Below are 20,344 nucleotides of genomic sequence, written 5' to 3'. Positions count from 1 at the left end.
AATATCTGAAATATTTTGTATCATTTCTGCTATTTCATGCTCTGTTAAACATTTTCGATGCTTCGACATTGAAACGGTAATAGAAGAAAGAATTCACGTCTAACAAGATCTAATTATTTTCTAAAAACTGAACTGTAAACCGAAATACTCAACGCTTTAGCGCATATAAAACTTCTACTTAATAAACAACTACCACTTGCGAAGAATGTGCGATTTAAAGAGATGTCATAAATCACGCCATTTGGAAACATTTAGTTCCCCGTTTGTTTATATAATCAAAAACACGTGTATGTGAGTCATGCTTCTCTCATGTCAAGTAGAAAGTTTAATGTACATGTATCTGAAACCATATGGGCATACAGTGCCATCTTGTGGCAGAAATTATAATTTGAAAAACGTTCCAAGGTACTGGCACAAATACGTGACATTCGGTAGAAAACGCAACAATGCTCTGGCACGCCTACGTGTCGGCCGGTAGATAAGTGCGTTCATTGCTGGTACGTATACGTGACAGTCGGCGCGAAGGGGTTAAGTAACCATTTAATATATATATATTCGCCAAAATATTGTTGATTATTGTAATTAAATTTTTAATTTTTAAGTAATTAATTTTATTTTAATATTATTCGTATCACGTAATGTGGCTTCTTCCTTCTAAATTTATTTATTATTAGTTAACCAATTTTTGTTGGCACACTGCTGAATTTAATTATAGCAGTATGATAACACACCATCACAAAATTTAATGGACATATTTTTTGCTTATGTATGCTGTTGAATAAATATAAAATACCTGAATTTATTTTGCAGAATGTCTGAAATAAAAGATATTTTTTAATCCAAATTGAGCATATTTTAATATTGGTCTTCAGTGGAGAAAACAACTCCTATTATAGGTATAATAGTAATGTTTTGGGGATTATAAGTCATATGTGATTTGCAAATTTACTGTTTTCAAGTGGTACCATAATTAATTTACCTCTTGGCACAGCCAACGTGCACTACACGAATAGATTGGAATTTTCTTATAACACCTGGAATTTCATTCTCCTGTTTGAGAGGCAGCACTGTTATATAAATTATCCATATTTATGTAATAAATTATTTCCGTGGATATAGAGGTATTTTATTTAATGCCAAAGTGAAATTCAGAATCTGGACTCTCCACTCTCCACATTTTTTTTATAAAAAATATTTAATGTGCATGCTTAAATCATAGAAAAAAAGAATCTGAAAAGAAAGTTGCTTTAGATGATTCCAGCTATTGGAATTAAGATTTAGGACTTTGTACTGTGTTATAAAGTTACTTTAAGATGAATGTGCCAGTTTCAAATCTTTATTAAGTCACATTGTGTACAACATGAAAGATATCCTATTTTTCATATTGAAATATGAAAATTTTCCAGTTTCTCATACATGAAGATTAGCAGTTGTTGAGGTTTCATTCAGGGAATACAAAATGTTGACCAATTTTTTTTCAATGGAACAGAAGAAAAAAAAGCAGCTGATGTAGGAAAACAAGTTTCAAAGCTCTAATACAGTGTAAATAAATGACATTTTGTAAATAGTAATGTATGTTACTTTTAGTATGAATTTACTATTTCTTGACATGAGAATGTTACCTTATTTATTTGCATGACTTTTCAAAACTTAAAATTTTCATGTCTGTATTACTTTTACTTCTGCATAGAGTACTTTTAAATTTTTGTTGAACTTTGTAAGTGCTAATGCATCCCTTTTTTATTCATTTTTATCTATCTATCCTATCTATCTCTTATCTTTATTTTTATCTTCTATCTTTTTTATATTCTCTTGGATGCAAATTGAAACCAATTCAGAAACCCATGAAATCTGACAGAAAAAAATTTATTTCAACTTGCAACTTAATAACACTAAAAAAATTATGCCAATAATTTGAACATAGAGCGGTAATGTTTGAAGCATTAGTCCATTACTGCACTGAAAGTTCAAAATCGTATCCAATATCCAGACCACTCATGAAAAATAATACTGTACCGAGTGTTGGAAAGGAGATTGTAATATTAAACAAAAGAAAGCGGGTGTACCATAAATGTGATTTTTCTCCTAACAGATTCATTCCTGTATGTGATTTTCAATCACCTGCTGACTAGGGAATTGCACTGTGACCAATGATAATACATTGACTGATTGATTGATTTGGGCCATGGTCACACTTTCAGCTCTTTTAAGTGGTTAGCATTTTTCTGCCTGACCTCAACAATAAGTGAAGATCCAGTGTTACCATGTCTGCATGTCATCTTACCAGATATAGATTGGTTTTAATTCCAAAAATTCCTGAAATCCTGGATTGCAGCAGTTTTGCATATAGGACATTTTACTATATTATTATATATGTAGAACTTCATCTGGCATAAAAAATGTTTAACAGTGCATGGAGAAGGGAAAGGTCATGGTTTAAATAATATTTTTGAACTTTTCATCCTGTTCTTTTAAGTACGAGGGCTGTAAATTAAGTAATGGCAACATAGGTATAAATCAATTTTTAATGAACTTACAAGTACAGTTGCATTACATTCCTTCTATGTAATCACCAGCAAAGCTTATAACCTTTTGCCAAATGTCGGGAAGCCATTGTAGACCAGTGGCGAGGTGTTGGTTGTTGATGTGAGCGACCGAGCGCCCTACTGCGTGAAGTACAGATCAAACGTCATGAAATTGGTGACCTCGGAGGGGTTCCTTCAATTTCGGAAACAGATCAAAGTCACAAGGACTCATGTCGGGTGAGTAGGGTGGGTGTTCCAGGATTTCCCACTGCCACCGTCGCAAAAGGAGAGTGACATTGTTTGCGACATAGCAATGAGCGTTATCATGCAATATGATAGGGAGATTGTTGTGCAATAAACTTAGACGTTTGTGCCGCATAGCTGGACGCAGATGGTGCTGTAGAAATCAGCAATAGTAATCTGTGTTGACAGTTTGTCCTTCAGGTACAGCATGTGTAAGAATCACACTGTCCTAGTCGTATGCCATAATCAACATAACCTTCACACGCCTGGGTTCCTGTCAAAATTTCTGTGGACGTGGCAAACCTTGGTGATGCCATTCATTTGATTGACGCTTTCATTCAGGCTCATAGGCTCGTGCCCATGTCTCATCAATGGCGACAATATGCTGCAGAAATGTGTCTCCTTCATTGTGGTATCTCTCCAAGTGGGGGCCAGCCAGTGCATACCGGTGCCATTTCTGCATACCAGTGCCATTCAGTTAGTCGATGTGGAACCCAGCAGGAAGCAATTTACCTCATGTTGAGAAATTTCTTCATTATGCACCACACCGTTTGATGACTCAGACCAACCTCTAAGGATAATTCTTGGACAGTCCATCGGCAGTCTATGGTAAGGAGACGTCAATCTGCTCTTGACGAATGGAGGGCCAACCTGTGCGTTGCAAATCCACAGTCTCATTCCTACCTGAACGAAATACTTGAACCCATTGTGCTATTGTCCTATACGGTAAAGCATTTGTGCCACAAGCTTCCACTAATTCTCGATAGCATTCTGTTGCATTTTTGCCATAAGCAACCTTGATTTTATGCCATGACAGCTGATCACCTTTTGAAAACATGCTTTAGAGTGATGGAAACGAAACTCCTCATTATAACGCCACACAACAGCTACCCTTCTAAGTAGACCGACTGTTTTTTTGCACTCTACGCATCGGCAACAGCGCCACCTCACCGCTCCCATATCCTATTTGCACATGCCCGTCCTTCTGCGAATTTCAAGGTTAAGTTGCCACTATTTAATTTACAACCCCTGTAATTATTTGTGCAAGCATTTCCCCCACATACATTAACAGTTTAAATATATTTACTTCAGTTTTACTAAAGGTTTTGAAACTAGTTTCTGATTCTTATTTTTATATACTGTACCTTTTGGATTTAAAGCAAATAATCATTGTTTTGTACCATAACTCGGCTAACCACCCACCCAAATATTGAAGTTTAAGGTATTTCATAAGTTATGTTGGATTTTGATTTTCGAATATACATGTTAAGTCATTTTTATGATTCGTTTTATAAAATGTAATTAACATTATTCTGATGCAGAATTATACCAGTATGTTATATTTCTAAGTTGTTATATCCATTTCTTATAATTTGTTTCATTAATTTTTGTTTTTGATCATTTTCAGAGAGGTTATGAAGATTTGCAGTCACTTGTTCCTACTTGTCAGCAACAGGACAGCATTAGTAGTTATAAATTAAGCAAAGCAACTATTCTCCAGAGATGTAAGTGAATTTCAGGCATTGTATTCCCAACACTTAAATTAAAAATAATAATCCTGTGATGTGAAATTCTTTAATGTATGGTTGTAAATATTAATTTATCTGGCCTTTGGGAATGAAAACTAGTATTTATGTCATAATTATTCCTCAAATATAAATGAAAATTATATAAAATATTTACAAAGTAATTTCACCTTTCAAAAATGTTCCTTTTTCCCCCCCTTTTGAATTGCTTAATTTTTTATGTTTTAGGCTGTTAGAATAAACTTCTATGTTGTGGAAAAGCCCGTTTTGTGAGGTTTTGTTCCATCATATTTGATTGAGTTATCATCAAGTAATTGAAACAAGTGTAGTGGGCTTAAATAATAACAATAACTTTATAACCATATTGACTAGAAATTTTTTAATCCATGATTACAAATATTAATTTATGTGTCTTTTGGGAGTGAAAGCTGGTGTTTATATCATAATCATTTCTTAAATCTGAATGAAAAAAAATATATAGGTATTTTTGAAAAAAAAAAAAAAAAAGGGAAAGATAGAAGAATATGTTTGAAAATGAAATTGGAGTTAAGGCTGCTGGAATGTGTGGAAGTAAAAGTTTGATGTGTGTTCTAACAAATTTTACTTGTTTTCAAATTTCATAAGGATGGGTAATTCAAGAGCAACATTGAGCTGCTAGAAATATTTTAATCCATGATTACAAATATTAATTTATGTGGCTTTTGGATGTGAAAGCTGGCATTTATATCATAATCATTCCTTAAATCTAAATGGAAAACATATAGGTATGTTTGGAAAAAAAAAATTAAAAGAAAGAAAGAATATGTTTGAAAATGAAAATGGAGTTAAGGCTACTGGAATATGTGGAAGTAAAAGTTTGATGTGTGGTCTAACAAATTTTACCTGTTTTGAGTTCACGTTGCGTAGCAGATTTTTTAATTAAAATTTAAACAGGGGAAAAAGACAGTTGAGCATAAAGCCAATTTGAATCATGCACTTTGTAATATAAATAGTTTATGCATGTGCAACAAGTATTATAATAAATTTTTTGTCTGTACATGCATCAGTTAACATTCTTATATCATTTGTTTCTTGCAGAAATCTAAAGATTAAATTGCAAGTATGAAATGGTTCTTTGTAAAATAATGAAACATTTTTATGACCACGAGGAACCACATTTTACAGAAAAAGTTCACTGTTAAAATTTATTTTGTTTCATTAGGCATTTCTTTTAATAGTATAAGTTTTTTTTATGTGTGTGTGTGTGTGTGTGTTAATACTTCAATTTTACAGAGAGATAAATTTTATGTTCAGTTACAAAGTTGTATTTTTTAAGTTATGTGATTGTTGTGCTGGCAATTTCCTTTAAGTAGACAATCAAATTCTTTTCATCCTCAACAACTGTTTTGTCACTATCAGTGATAATATTTTCTGTATTTTAAATCATACTAGATTTTATTGTCCATTAATAGATTTGATTGGGGTATTGCCATTGCAATTAGCTATATCATCTTCATTTAACGTTATCTGCATTTCTTCACATATTCTGCTTATCAGAAAAGTTCGGTTTTCTTTGTTCCACTTTTTTCTTTTTTTAAATTGGCGTGTGTACTTTGTGGTCGAGAATTGTTATGTTGTTAATTCAAATGTCACTGGCACTTTGTCATCACAATAGAAAACTTATATCATCTATGTAGCATTTTTTCATAAATTGCATTTGCTTTTTACCCACAGAATAAAAAATCTTCAGATTTGCAGCTGTCATCATCAGGAATTTAGTACCTCGCTATAAAGTATGCCAAGTATTTTTAAAAACATCTGCAGCTACATTCTCTCATGATCCTTTCAGATGCTTCATAGAAAGCAATGTATAATATAATAGTTGAAGAATTCATGGAAGGTCTTCTGGCTGCATTGATTTTGAAAATGCTGCTTTATATCTTCATTTCATTGCATGCAAACTTTTGATGTTCATTAGTTGAAAGACAGATGTAAAGTTTTGTGGAAAGATTAAAATAGATGTTTAATTTTTATAAGTTTAATCTCAGAGTTTAATTTTTATAAGATTAATGACAATAGACTGAACAAAATAATCTACATCTAATCAGTATGTTAAGGAACAGCACAGTAGACTATGCTAGCTTAGTTCTATTTTTTCATGCTATAGTTACAAATGAAAAACAGCATGCACAGTATTACACTTCAGACAAACATAGATTTTGAGCTCTCCATGTGTTGCATGTAAATTTTAAGAAAAATGTTGCCTTCCTCCACAACTCAAAGGCTAAAAATGAAAATGTGGTTATCTAACTGACATGTATTTAACAACAAAACCATATGCACGATGATTTAGTGTTGATAAAACTGCATATTTGGTTATTCAGTGTTGATGTGGATAACATGATTTTCTGCAAAAGAAATCTCAGCTAATCAGGAATAAAACAGATTTATGGCAGTCCTATTTTTTTATTGTGTCAGTTTCTCAGTTCCTACATTGTGTAAGAAACATTTTGTGTGAGGCACAGATAATAGATTATTCCAGTCATTAAACATCCGTATTTCAACTTTGTACTGTGCGAGATAAAAATGTACCAAATTAACTTTAATGTGCGTCTTAAGTTGGTAAAACTAGAATGATAAGTTTTTATTAATTGAAAACATGAAGCAAAACTAACCATAGATCAATAGTTATATTAATGAATATGAATTAGTGAGGTGGCTTTAATGAAAAACAATATGAATTTTAAAGGAGATGGATATATGATCTCTAATTTTTTAGAAGCAGCAATATTCTGTCTCTTAATCTAATCTGAATCTTTCTAATTTAATCTAAATTTGATCTGAATCTTTTCAGGAATCTCTAAATTCCTGAAAATACTGCAGTACTTAAGCTTAAATTATCTTAGCTGTAAAAAATGCTTATTTCAGTAGTTTTATATTACTTTTCTATATTAATTTTTACTTTCCTTTTTATATTACTTTTCAAAAACTGATATATGACATTGGATTCTTTTCTTTCAGCAATTGATTATATTCAATTCCTTCTGCAGCAGAAGAAAAAGCAAGAAGATGAACTTAATGCTTTAAGAAAAGAAGTTATTGCCTTACAAATCATGAAAGCGTAAGCTTTTATTTAAGTAGCACTGTTTACTGAAAACACTTATTTGATAAACAAATACAACTGTAATGTAGGAATTAAAGACGTATATTTTGTTGCTTAGGAACTATGAAACTATCGTAAAGGTTCATCAAAGCCAACCAGGACAAAATTCTAATAAAGTTAGCGATGAGATGAAATTTCAAGTGGTAAGTTCATTTGTAATTTACGTTTTCATAGTGCCAATATAAGCATATATGCCATTCCTAGGTATCCATCTCTGGTCCAAGAACATAATGTATATCGGTACTGAATTGGGCAATACAATTCATATGTCTGATCCTGCCTGGGTGATGAAGAATCTGGATAGTAAATCAATCTGTAGATATTGTAAATCTTGCCATTCAAGATTATGTTGAAAATGCCTTGCAGCATAGTAGATAATGAGTAATTCTCTATTGAATGTGCTGTACTTAGTTTCTGCTGGTATCAGTTTTGGGGATAAAGCCAGGGGTTGAAGGCCATTATCGCGACATGAGTGCAAAACTAGTTTCTGCTGGAGCCAGTTTTCTGGAGAAAAAGACTGTGTTGTTGAAGGCTATTATCGCAGCGTGAGGGCAAAACGGCTCCAATAGCCACATCTGAGGCATCGACAGTCAGTGACAACTGCTGACCAGGGGCATGGTAACCAAGTGTCACTGAATTTGTTAGATCAGTTTTACATTTTTCGAAGGCTGTAGTTGTTTCTGCTGTCCAAGGGGTTTTAATGTTTATTCTTCTTAAAAATTATTCTTATTAGAAATTATTCTTATTTTATTATTATTCTTAGAAAGGGAATGAAGCAGAAGCAAAAATCATTGATAAAAATTCAGCATTGCTGAAAACCTCTATATCTTGGACTTTACAATTTTCAGGAAGTTAGAAATTACTGCAGTATTTTCAGGAAGAGATTGAACGTCTGAAGAAATAATTAAACAGCCAAGAAATGGTACTGGTGATTTTCCCAGAATAAATTTATTATTTTGAATACAATTTGTATTTCTGTCATCTATAAAAAATCAAATGGAGATGGCTCTCTTGCATATTGGGCTCAGAAATAGTCATGGCATTCAAGTGGCGATAGTCACCGCAAGGACACCAGTCACCATTAACTTTATAAATGATGTGAAGAGGGCTGGCTCGAGCACTTTTGGATAGCTGAATGATTCCATGTGACATGAGGTACTCAAACTCCTGTTATGCTGCTTGGAGCAAATCTGGCAAAACGGGAGGATCTTTAGTCTCAATAGAATAGAAAATTGTTGAAGTTTAATTATTATTGTTTACATAAGAAGAATAGTGAGCTCAGGATACTCAGCTAGTAATTTATTAAGTTTAGTGTCATTAAGAGATATGGATATGCCTAAATAAAATAAACTCTGTTAAACAATTTGCCACACATTGACATAACGGTCCCAGAATCGATAAGGCAGTTATTAGCTACGTCAACAAGTAATCCATATTTCTTAAGGAAATCACCACCCAAAATTGGCTGATTAACATCCACAATGACAAATAACTAAGTAAAGGTGCCACGTAAATTTAAATCCAAAGTGAGATGTTTAATGCCAAATGTGGGAATCTTGGTTCCATTCACAGCAAACAAAACCAAGTCTCTAGAAGGCTTCTAGGCCTGAGCATACATTTTCGGTAATATGGACACATCTGCCCCAGTATCAAATGTTTTAATTTTGACAAGGAGTCTGCCAAAAATATATAATTCACCCACTGACCAGCACCTTGACCAGCAACTGATTTCTCGCTTTACGAAAGGAACACGGAAACTGACATTTTCTTGCATGCTTGCCAAAATTTATATGATAGAAACAAAGGTTGTCTGTTTGCTGTTTATAGCGATTAGTGTGTTCATGTGATTTACTGTGCTGGTATGAATGCTGAAAATATCACTTAGGACTACGAGAATTATTTTCCAAGGCAGAGGTGAACTCACCAACTTGCTTTGTCACTTCTGCTACCCGAAGTTCCAAATGAGTTGTACGTGATTCATTTGTCTCAGGGGTCGTGATAGCCGTAATCACAGAAGGTGAGATGTGATCTTAATAATCTTATCAGCGACCATAGCTAGTTTACTCAAATCATCTTCACTGAGTGCAGCCAAAATAGATTGTGGAGAGCTTTGCAAGCCATAAAGATCTTAACAAGGATTCACCTATAGTATCACCTGGTAAAGGGTGCATATGAGTCAACAACTGAGGAAGCTTCTGGTCACCAAGCTTAAGACCTTGCAACAGGAAATGAATTGTTGATGCTTCACTTTCAGAATTTATTGCAATCAATCTTTGCTTTAGGATGTAATATTTTCTGGTAGCAGGAAGCTTTAAAATGATATCATTAACAGGATTACGTATACCAGAATCTACAACAGCAACAACATGGTTAGGCTAAATCGGTAGAAATATTGGTAAGGAAAAACTTCAATTTTATTCTAACAAACCATAATGCAGGGCTTGTTTTCCAAAAAGGCAGTAATTTTACTGAAACCTGTAATACCTGCATAGCTGCTATATTTTCAGTTGGAAAATCATCAGAAGGATTTTCATTACATGATATGACTATTAAATTTAGAAAAGATATATGATTTTAATTGCCAACGCAAAAAAATATCAATACTAAAGCATGGTATAAAATGATAGAAGACCTGGCACACATCCATAACAATTAGGGATAAACATGAGAATGAAACATGTATGAACATTAACAAAATGTAAAGCATTCACCTCATAAAACAAACTGTACTTGTTATGAATAAGGAAAAAACAACTCCAGTAAATGCCAAGAATGCATGATAAAAAGTATTTTCTTAAAAAATACACTTCACACATATTCATGAAAAACTTTCAGCAAAATACTCTTGAGAATCATTTGTACTGGTGGAAGGCCACAGTGAAATCGCAAAATCTGTCCAGGTTTCTCAAAAGCTTCCTCCTGCAGCATACTTCATTCAGGAAGCACAAGATTTCAAGAAGTTCGGGAGCACAAAATCCTGGGCAAAATCAAAACCAGATTTCAAAGCAGGTGTAGCTGCGCCATACGATGCACCAGTTACTGTAGGTCATCAAATATGGTGATGTTATACTGCCATTAGACTCCATCAGAAGGTCATCAGAAAGGCCTAAGAATCGCAAACTTCAGCTAACAGTTAAAACCAACTTTAACATTTAAAAGGAAAGCACATCTCACAAGAGGCTAAATATTTAAATATTAACACACAGAAGTTGACGCAAGAAATTGGCCACGAACAGGGGGGGGGGGGGAAATGTGAGTTGTAAGTCTTCATGAAAAAGTTCAAGTTTTTTATCCTCAGGTAATGGCAAGCACATATGCATATTACACAGCAAAGATGAATGTTGCCACTCACTGCAATGAGGATTTCTGCCATATACCAATGAATATTTAGCGATATTACTTTTAATGTGAGTAAAAGTTCCTGTAGTTTTCATTGAAAGAATTGTATTGTATTACTGAATACATTTATTGGCTGTCAGTATTATATTTTCCATGATTATCTAAAACCATAATGTTGCTATCTATCTTGTAACTTTTCCCCTGTAAAATTCCACTTTCCTTGCTGTAACAGATATTTTGTAGTCCACTTCAAAGATCCTCTGTCTTGCTGTACTTCCTTGAAAATATGCTTTCTCTGGAATATGTTGTATGATAGCTGAAAGAAGGTATAATTTATTGGAGTGATAACTAATGATTAATGACTTGCAGTATAGGTTTCCAAATAAAGTTTGCAACTGTATCTATCTGCATGTGGACAGTTGTATACTACAGTACAAAGTCCGAAACCCGGACATCCAATATCTGGAATGAACTAAAATCCAGACCTCAAAGCCACAAACAATATTTTTTTGTATGCTTTACGCATGTGCATTTGATTTTTTCCTCCCGTAATAAAACATATGGAGAGTCCCGATTCATAATTTCATTTATGCACAAAATAAAATACCTCGTTATTGAAGAAACAATAAGTTTAGCATAAATTTGTGAGATCAGTAATTTGGCTCCGTAGCTGTGTATGTGCTTGGCATACATCTCAAACTTAAGTAGAAATATTCTACTAAGTAGAAACCTAAGTAGTACCCAAGTAGAAATACTCTACTTAGGTACATCATTGATTTTACACCTACTAGTATTTTATACCCCTGACACCAACGGGGCGAATCATTATTTATTATATTTTGCTTTCATCGCCATATGTTTAATCAGCATATGACAACTTGAGTAATGACTCATGCAGTGATGTCTTAAGCATTTTTTGTTGTATTAGTAATTGAATAATAAAGAGTATGGCAACCTTTTATGCTGATATTATGCTTGGTGAAGATTACAGATTTAAGTTAAATGTGCTGAGAAATGTTGAGGAGGAAAAATTTAACAAAAATTTCTTTTCATATGCTAAAAATAGATTTTGTTAATGAAACTCATAGGCCAAAAGATTACATTTAGTGCTATTTGAATTACTGATTTTTTATTCACATAAACCCAGAACCAGCGTCAGAGCTCGTATGGCTAGTCAGTACAACAGAATTTAAGGAATTTTTGGAATTTAGAGAAGAACCTAGCGGCAAAATTAAGGGATGAGAAAATTTTGATAATTTAGGGAAAGCACTGAGATCCAAAGTTTAGGGGCGGCAAAAATTTAGAACTTAGATGTGGTGTAGCTAGGGTTTCCAATGCCCAAGAACAACTGAAGCATTTGCCCCCTTTCTGTGTGCCAAGAATGGAAAACATTCCATTAAAATTTTTGTAGCTTCAATTTGGTGCCACCTGGATGCTGTACCCGGGGACAGATGCCCCCCCTTGCATCACCCTAGCTATGCCACTGGAACTTAAGGAAATGTTTTGTAGCAGAATTTAGGACCTGCAGAGACTGCATCAGGCGATACCTAGCGCTGGCCTTCGATAACCCTTAAGTATAATGTGGGAGTTTATTTATTCAGAACTCGGATTAGCCTTAAGTTTGTGCAAGAATTAGACATAGGTATAAATAAATAAGTGAACTAATACAATTCAAGCTTAATTCTCTCAGTATGCAATAGAAGCAAGACAAAATTTAGCGGAATAACTTGTTTTTCGTTGCCAATCTCATGGTACACTGTGGGGGGGGGACAGTTCTATATCTCTCATTCTACTGGGCCGATTGACGGAATTCAACTTGCGTTTTTCATGTCTCGAAAGCGCGAATTAGGATATTTGTTAGATTTGTATATAGCATTCTTCTAATATAGGTATTTGGACACAAAATCGGACTTTTTCTGAAATGACATACTGATTTTTTTCCATATTTCAATTCTTTGACTTGGAATTACTCCAAACTATCAAGTTTTGTAAAAATCGCACAAGTAGTTTTTAAAAAATTACCTCTCAAAATTTTAGCTCCTCGGTGTTAATTGAGTTTGATACATATTTATTAATCTTTTTTTTATTAAGCTTATTTGATTCCTCCTTTGACATTTCAAAATTTAGGTTCATTCCAAATAAAATTCACCCATTTTTTTGTGATTTATTTTTAAAATTTGTATTTTTAAATTTAAATTTTTCAAAAAAAATTTTTAATTATAATTTATAAAATTTTTACCATCATCTTAAAGTAGATGCATTTCTACCTGCAAAAACAATTGCAGTTTTTTTATTCAAAATCTCCGAAGATATACGTGAATTTATATATTGGCGCATTTTGAAATTTGCCATATTTGTTGAAAGTGATAAAGTATCAGATGTAGTTTAAACACTTTGCTAAAATTATTTGGAAGTAGAAACGATGTGACTTTTTTCTCCGGCATAATGGAAGGGAAAGGAAAATTGTTTGCCTAGTGAATTATTCTTGGCCAAACTAAAACAATTTTGGCAAGATAAATTTTTGAATTTCTCTGTAAATTTTGCATGAAATTTTACAAAATTTAATTTCTAGACAAAATTTGAATTGTAGAATGGAAATATGGAAAAAAATTGGTATGTTATTTCAGAAAAAGTCCAATTTTGTGTAAAAATACCTATGTTAGAACAATGGTATATATAAATCTAATATATGTCCTAAGTGGGGCTTTCGAGACATGAAAAACGCAATTTTAATTTTGTTAATCGGCCCAGTAGAACGGGAGATATTGAACTGTCCTTCCCTTTTTTTTTTGCGCAGCGCACATAGCCAATAATTTATAGCGGACCCTATTTAAGCTAAAAGTATACAGGGTGATTATAATTAAAGTTTAAGTTTCAAAACGCTATAAAAAAAGAACCACTGATGAAAATGATGTGAAATTTGAAAGGAATGTTATTGAAGAAGGCGGAAAGCGTATGGCAGAAGAAAAAATTTAGTTTCAAAAGTTAGCAACAGATGGCGCTGTAAGCTGCAAAATCACGACGAGAAACGAGAAGCGATTCGTAAAACAATGGCTAAGGTGGAAGTTACACATTAAAATGCATTGACAAATTAGAATTGTTGAATAATTTTATTTGCATGACTGTACATATCACATCGAAAGGGACAAATCGGTTTCAAGAGTTTTGCGGCGACATACCGCATAAGAACCATTCATCAAAGAAGTTCGGAACTGTCGTGAGACTGGCACAAAACATGTTCAATATGGTGTTGTGTGCAACAAGTTGAAAGCGACAAACAGCATGTTCCACAACGGATCGCAGTGTCTCCGGGGTGATGTTCAGAATGTGTTGCAAAATGCGTGCCTTTAATTCCGCTAAATTTGCAATTGGAGTACGGAACACAACATCCTTCAGATATCCCCACAGCCAGAAATCACACGGAGTAAGATCAGGCGATCGGGACGGCCAAGCTGTAGGGAAATGACGGCTGATAATTCGAGCATTTCCGAAATGGCGCCTCAGCAGCTGCTTCACGGGATGTGCAATGTGCGGAGGAGCGCCATCTTGCATAAAAATGATTTCATCCACACATCCACGCTGTTGCAGAGCTGGAATCACGTGGTTGCGCAAAAGAGACGCATACCTCTGACCAGTGACGGTTGCAGTAACAGGACCGGAAGCACCCGTCTGTTCGAAAAAATATGGTTTTAGGATGAATGATGCCGTAAAGCCACACCATACCGTGACCTTTTCAGGATGAAGTGGTACGGGGTGCGTTGCCAGTGGATTTTCTGTTGCCCATATTCGACAATTCTGGGTATTCACGTATCCTGTCAGATGGAAATGGGCTTCATCTCTCCACAAAATTTTCCACGGCCATTCATTATCCACTTCCATGCGAGCCAGGAATTCTAACGCAAACGTCTCCCTAGCTGTCAGGTCAGGCGGAAGCAACTCCTGCACATGGCCAATTTTGTACGGATAGCATTGCAGGATGTTTCGTACAATTTTCAGCACCGTGCTCATAGGCCTGTCCAATGTTCGGGCAATTCCTCGTGCACTGCACGGTTGCACACCACCGGCCGACCCCTCCTGTAATGCTGTGGCCACTTCTTCAACTACCGTCGAATGCACTCGTTTTCTCCCTCTACCAGATTGCACATCAAACGAACCTGTCGTTTCGAATTTTTGCATCATTTTCTTTAGACCTACGACACTCATTGGACCAACGCCTTCTTTTATACCCTTCAGTGTCCTGAATTTTTGCAGAGCTACTCTTGCACAATCATCATTCTTGTAATACAGCTTTACCAGCAAATAAATATTGAGCTTTTTTTTTTTTTTTTTTTTTTTTTTTTTTGTAAATTTTGATACCCTTTAGATGATAATTGTTCATTATTTCATAAATTACAGTTTCATATTTTTAATTTTATAATTTCTGCATACCATCTTACCAGGTTTAAACTGATGATCTATAATCTGGAATCGCCGAAGTCCCGAGGAGTCCGGATTAACGACTTTTGACTGTATACACAATCTCGAGTATTTAAAGGAGTAAAGATTTTTCCCATTATACATCGTGCAAATAAAAGAGTCTGGATGACGCAAGCATTAATGAATGATTGGTTTGAAAATCATTTTATACCCTAAGCTCAGCAACATTTGAATTCGTTTGGTTTACCTGATGAGGCAAACCTGATTAGTGAAAAATAATGTATCCGTATTGGTAAAACCATCGTAAGTAGTCCTGTGAAAATTTCAAAATATAATGCTGATTTTTGTTGTTTGATTTCTACATTATCCGTATTATCGTTTCCTCTGAATTATACGTCCATAATTAATCCTGCCAATGATTAAGTCTTTCGGAGTGCCTATGGTTCTAGAACGTGTACCTCCATATGATAAAAATATCTTGGTGATGCCAGTAATAGGAAAATTGCGTAAATAGTTTGATGCAAGCTAGGGGGAGCCACATGAGCTCGAGAGAATTTAGGTATAGGAAAAAAATATGAAGTCAAAAGTTTTTTTTTTTTTTTTTTTGTAATTTTTAGTGGTTTTTTTATAAGTTTTAGTCCAAAGGGGCTTTGTTCCTGAAGGACTATTGTTTTCGTTTTGCGATTTTGCTTTGAATCACTATAAATGTCCGTTTCACTTTTCAAACGGTTGCCACCAAATGTTAGAGTCCTGCATTATATTTGAAAAAATTAAATAATGAAAAATCTGCAATAAATAATATGTCTATTTCTCTCTCGCATTGTGATAAAACAACGGTACATAGAGCAATTGAATTTTGAATGACGTAATCCTCCTATGAATATGAACATGTGGAAGACCAAATTTGAAATTAAGAATTTATTTTATTATCGATTTCATATTTTGTAAAACTTTAATGAATTATTGATTAACAAGCTCAAGGATTTCAAAGTGAGCAATGGCAACACTCTATGGGGTGGGGTCTTTTTATCTCCAGCGCGCGGCACTGTGTATCGGAAATTCTAAAGAAGGGCTCATTTAAAAATTATTTTGCAACATTGCTATTGAACTGAATTCTATGGTTTAAGTCCAAAGAACATGCTATTTAATAAATAAAGGTAACACACAAAACGTTAAAAAAATGCCCTTTTGGAGTTAATTTAAAATCTGAAAGCTTTCAGATATTTTTTTTTTTTTTAATTTTGTAATTTTTATAATTTTTTTGGGTAGTTTATATTTTGTATAACATAAATGAAACACAAAAGCAAAAAGTGGAGAGGAAAGATTTTAGAGATTAAGAGGCTCATTGGCATACAGCGCTAAATCAGAATGTACTAAAGTTTGTGAACACGTGAGGGAATATCCAAGGCAGAAATTAATTTTGCGGCATGACATGCTTTTTAACCAACAGATTGATAACAGGACAAAGAAGGCCACTTTTCAATTGAACTTGAGTAGAAGATAACAATTTGGCATAGTCCGTGAGGACTAGCAATTTTAGAAGTTTGAAATGTTCGCCCTTCACAGAGCAGGAGCTGGAACTGAAGAGGAACTGTCTACGCCTTTTAGCAGGAGGATCATTCAACCTATGGATATCAGAATAGTGTGCATGCTGAAAGGCAAATATAAAGTAGCATTTTTAGAATCCATGTTAAATTTCATGAACAATGGCAAGACTATTGAAGAATTTTTGAAATATTTTAACATAAAATCTGTTTTCTGGAGCATCGCAAGGTCGTGGGAGGACGTGTCTCCAGATACTTTAAAAAATACTTGCCGTTGGCCAGGTACCATATTTCGTGGTGAGGATGAGGAAGATGATAGCCGCAAATCTGAAGGATTTCGGATATCGCAAAGGTAAAATTCTCCAATTAATGGATTTTGTAAAGAAATGTGGAGAAGCGGTTATAAATAGAGATGATATAACAGCAGTTTTTCATTGCAATAACAATGCCCCAATCATCAATCAATTAACAGATGGCGAAATCTGTGGTATGGTTCTAGATGTAGAAAATAACACTACCGATAATGAAGAAAGGGACAGAGAGGTTATTGAAAACGAAAAAAGTGCAATTGACAAGTTAGTCGGAATTCTCGACACAGCAATTACAGGACTTGAACAGTGAAACTTTTAACAAGAAATTATGTTTTTTTTTTTTTTTTTTTAATTATTATTTTTTATTTTTTTTATAGAATTAAAGAAAAAGTATTAGCACAAGAAACGAAGCAACTGAAACAGCTTACATTGAAATAAATGTATAATAAAATAAACAAATAAATATTAAGCTTTTTTTTTGGGGGGGGTAAATTGTGAGGCCCTTTAGATCACAAATACTCATTATTTCATAAATCATGATTTGGAATTTTAATTTTATAATTTCTGCATGCCATCTAACTAGATTTAAATTGATGATCTAATATTCGGAAAACTCCCAAATCCAGAATCCACTTTGTATGGACGAGTCCAGGTCTTGGACTTTGTACTGTATTGTATTATCATAATGGAATACAACTCCCTGATGATTCATCATTGATGGATCTTGCCTTGTCATGTCCATCAATGATAATAAATCAGTCTTTTTTAAATCTGTTTTGCATTAGAATAAATATATTTCATATTACAGTAATATACTAAAACAATTTCTGTCATGTAGAAAATGATTTTTCAGTGCACTTTTACAAAGCTGCCAAATCTCCAAGATTTACTGGAAGACTCCTAGATTTTCATCTTATTTTTCAGTCTGTGGTAAACCTTCAAATATCCCAGTTTTTAATTTATGTCAGTTTAGGGGATCTCTTTCAAATGCACTTTCTGAAGAATTGTTGATCTCTAAATATTGAAAGAAAAGGAAACATTGAAACATCTTTGATAAGTTCTTAAAAAAGGCAAAAGATTTTGTCTCATCATCATCTGGTACCGAACCTAAATTTGCAAATTCCATTTTTTTCCCTCAAAGGAATTTTGGAGTAAATTTTCTAATTTTTATTTGACCTAATCCATTGTAGAGATTTGTAATGCATTTTCTGCTGACTTAACCTCTTTGTCATCCGTAACGTGTCTAGTGCATTTGAGTAAAAAATGGAAGATTACAACAACAAAATGGGAGGAGTGGACTGCCTGGATCAGATGTTATCAAATTAATCTTGCTGTTAGAAATAAGCAGAGATATTGTTACTTTTCCATTATGCTTTATTTCCTTATAACTTTACTTAATATTCATTTAAATTCATCCACTACGAAAGTTATGTATAGAAAGTTATATATGTGCAGAGAAAACAACATTACACGCTGCGAAAAACAAAGGGCCTCTGGGGAGAAATTTTTGCAGAGAGAAGAGGACCGCGAAAGGGTTAACTAAGGCTTAGTAGGTAAATATTAGTATTTAATTTTGCTTAAGTCTTCAACTGGTACAGTACTGTCTATCCATGTGATTATGTACACATTATGGACTATTTTTATGAGGTTAGAAAGAACTATTGATAAGTAAAAGTTTCTAGTTCGGTTATCGTCAGGGTAAAATTTTAAGAAAATCTCTGTGAAATGGAATTGGCCAAACATGAAGTAAAATTTAAATTTATAAATTACATAGTAATATAGTTTACCTGAGAATTATAATTAAGTTTAATAATATGAATTATGCATTATAATGTGACTTGTCAATTTGGTATTCTTTTGAAGTCACGTTGCCGCAAGCATCTACATCTTAGTCTTTTTTATTTTTAATTATATATTATTTATCTTTATTATTTTTTTTTTAGTCGAAAGGGGCTTTGTCTCTGAAGGACTATTGTTTTCGTTTTGCGATTTTGCATTGAATTACTCTGAATGTCTGTTTCACTTTTCAAACTGTTGCCACTAAATGTTAGAGTCCTGAACTATATTTGAAGAAATTAAATAATGAAAAATCTACATAAATGTATGTGTATGTCTCACATTGTGATAAAACAACGGTACATAGAGCCATCGAATTTTGAACGATGTAATCCTCCTACGAATACGGGCATGTGAAAAACCAAATTTGAAATTTGGGATTTGTTTTATTATAGATTTTATATTTTGTAAAACTTTTAACGAATTTTTGAGTAACGAACTGAATGATTTAAAAGCGAGCAATGGCAACACTCTACTGGCCCTTTTTATCTCCAGCGCGTGGAACTGTTTATCGGAAATTCTAAAGATATGCTTATTTAAAAATTATTTTGTGACATTGCTGTTGAACTGAATTTTATGGTTTATGTGCAAAGAACATGATATTTAATAAATAAATGTAACGCACAAAACATTAAAAAAACACCCCCTTTGGAGGTAATTTAAAATCTGAAACCTTTCAGATTTTTTTCCTTTATATTTATTTCTTTTTTACTTCAAATCTTTTCTTAAAGTTTCTTAAAGTCTACTTTATTTTCGTAAAGTTGACAGCCAAGCCATACTATCAAAAGGAAACGGTAGTTAAACCATTGTTATTAAATACTTATTGCATATGTTCAAAATTTTTTTTAGTACTGATATGTTAGATGCATATGTAGTTTTTATATCTTTCAGTTTCAAGCAATATGTGATTCCTTGTTTCAATCATTTAATTCATCTATATCTGTTGCAAATTTTGGAGAATTGTCTGCTTGTGTCTTTAGCTGGCTTGAAGAATACTGCAAACCACAAACCCTGCAGGAAATGATAGTGTCACTATTGTGCCAATTGAACAGCCAACTCAATAGATAAAACAACTGCATTTTGAATTTATTGTGATATTTGACCTAAATTTTTCATTTTAATATGCTCCGACTATTGTACAAAACCAGTATGTTTACATGCTAATGACATGATTTTAATTAAAGTTGTATATTGTATAAATAAAGTTGCTTCTCTTTTCCTGTGGATTTTTCTTATAGCTGGAATTAATTTTGAAATAACATTTTAATTCAGTGTTTAATTTCTAAATGCACAACCTCATTGTAATTTGTAACTTTTTCTTTGAAAAGTATTGCAATTCTTTGTAACCTAGAGGATTATTTGATGTCTAGCACTTTGGAGCAACCAGCTGTTAGAACAACACTCCTTCCTAAATTGCCATTAACCCTTTGTTGCATATCCACTCTAGTAGACAAAAGTTAAA

The 20,344-nt window shown here is 33.5% G+C and overlaps 1 protein-coding gene across 5 annotated transcripts in view; it reads left to right on the top strand.

The window, feature by feature from the left end:
- Positions 1-20,106, top strand: part of bigmax (helix-loop-helix-leucine zipper transcription factor bigmax) — an 82,476-nt gene extending 62,370 nt beyond the window's left edge. For all 5 annotated transcript variants that reach the window (XM_085809982.1, XM_085809985.1, XM_085809983.1 and 2 more), the window contains 4 exons: positions 4,177-4,273; positions 7,295-7,394; positions 7,495-7,579; positions 19,774-20,106. In XM_085809982.1, coding sequence (XP_085666108.1) covers positions 4,177-4,273; positions 7,295-7,394; positions 7,495-7,579; positions 19,774-19,950 — 459 coding nt within the window. In that variant the 3' untranslated portion in view covers positions 19,951-20,106. The remainder of the gene's footprint in view (positions 1-4,176; positions 4,274-7,294; positions 7,395-7,494; positions 7,580-19,773) is intronic.
- The last annotated feature ends 238 nt before the right edge of the window (positions 20,107-20,344 follow it).

The sequence above is a fragment of the Stegodyphus dumicola genome, chromosome X2 (assembly GCF_044657685.1).
Source record: "Stegodyphus dumicola isolate Sdum_Otavi_A_Nest chromosome X2, ASM4465768v1".
Lineage (NCBI taxonomy): Eukaryota > Metazoa > Arthropoda > Arachnida > Araneae > Eresidae > Stegodyphus > Stegodyphus dumicola.
This window is presented reverse-complemented; position numbering and strand designations above follow the sequence as displayed.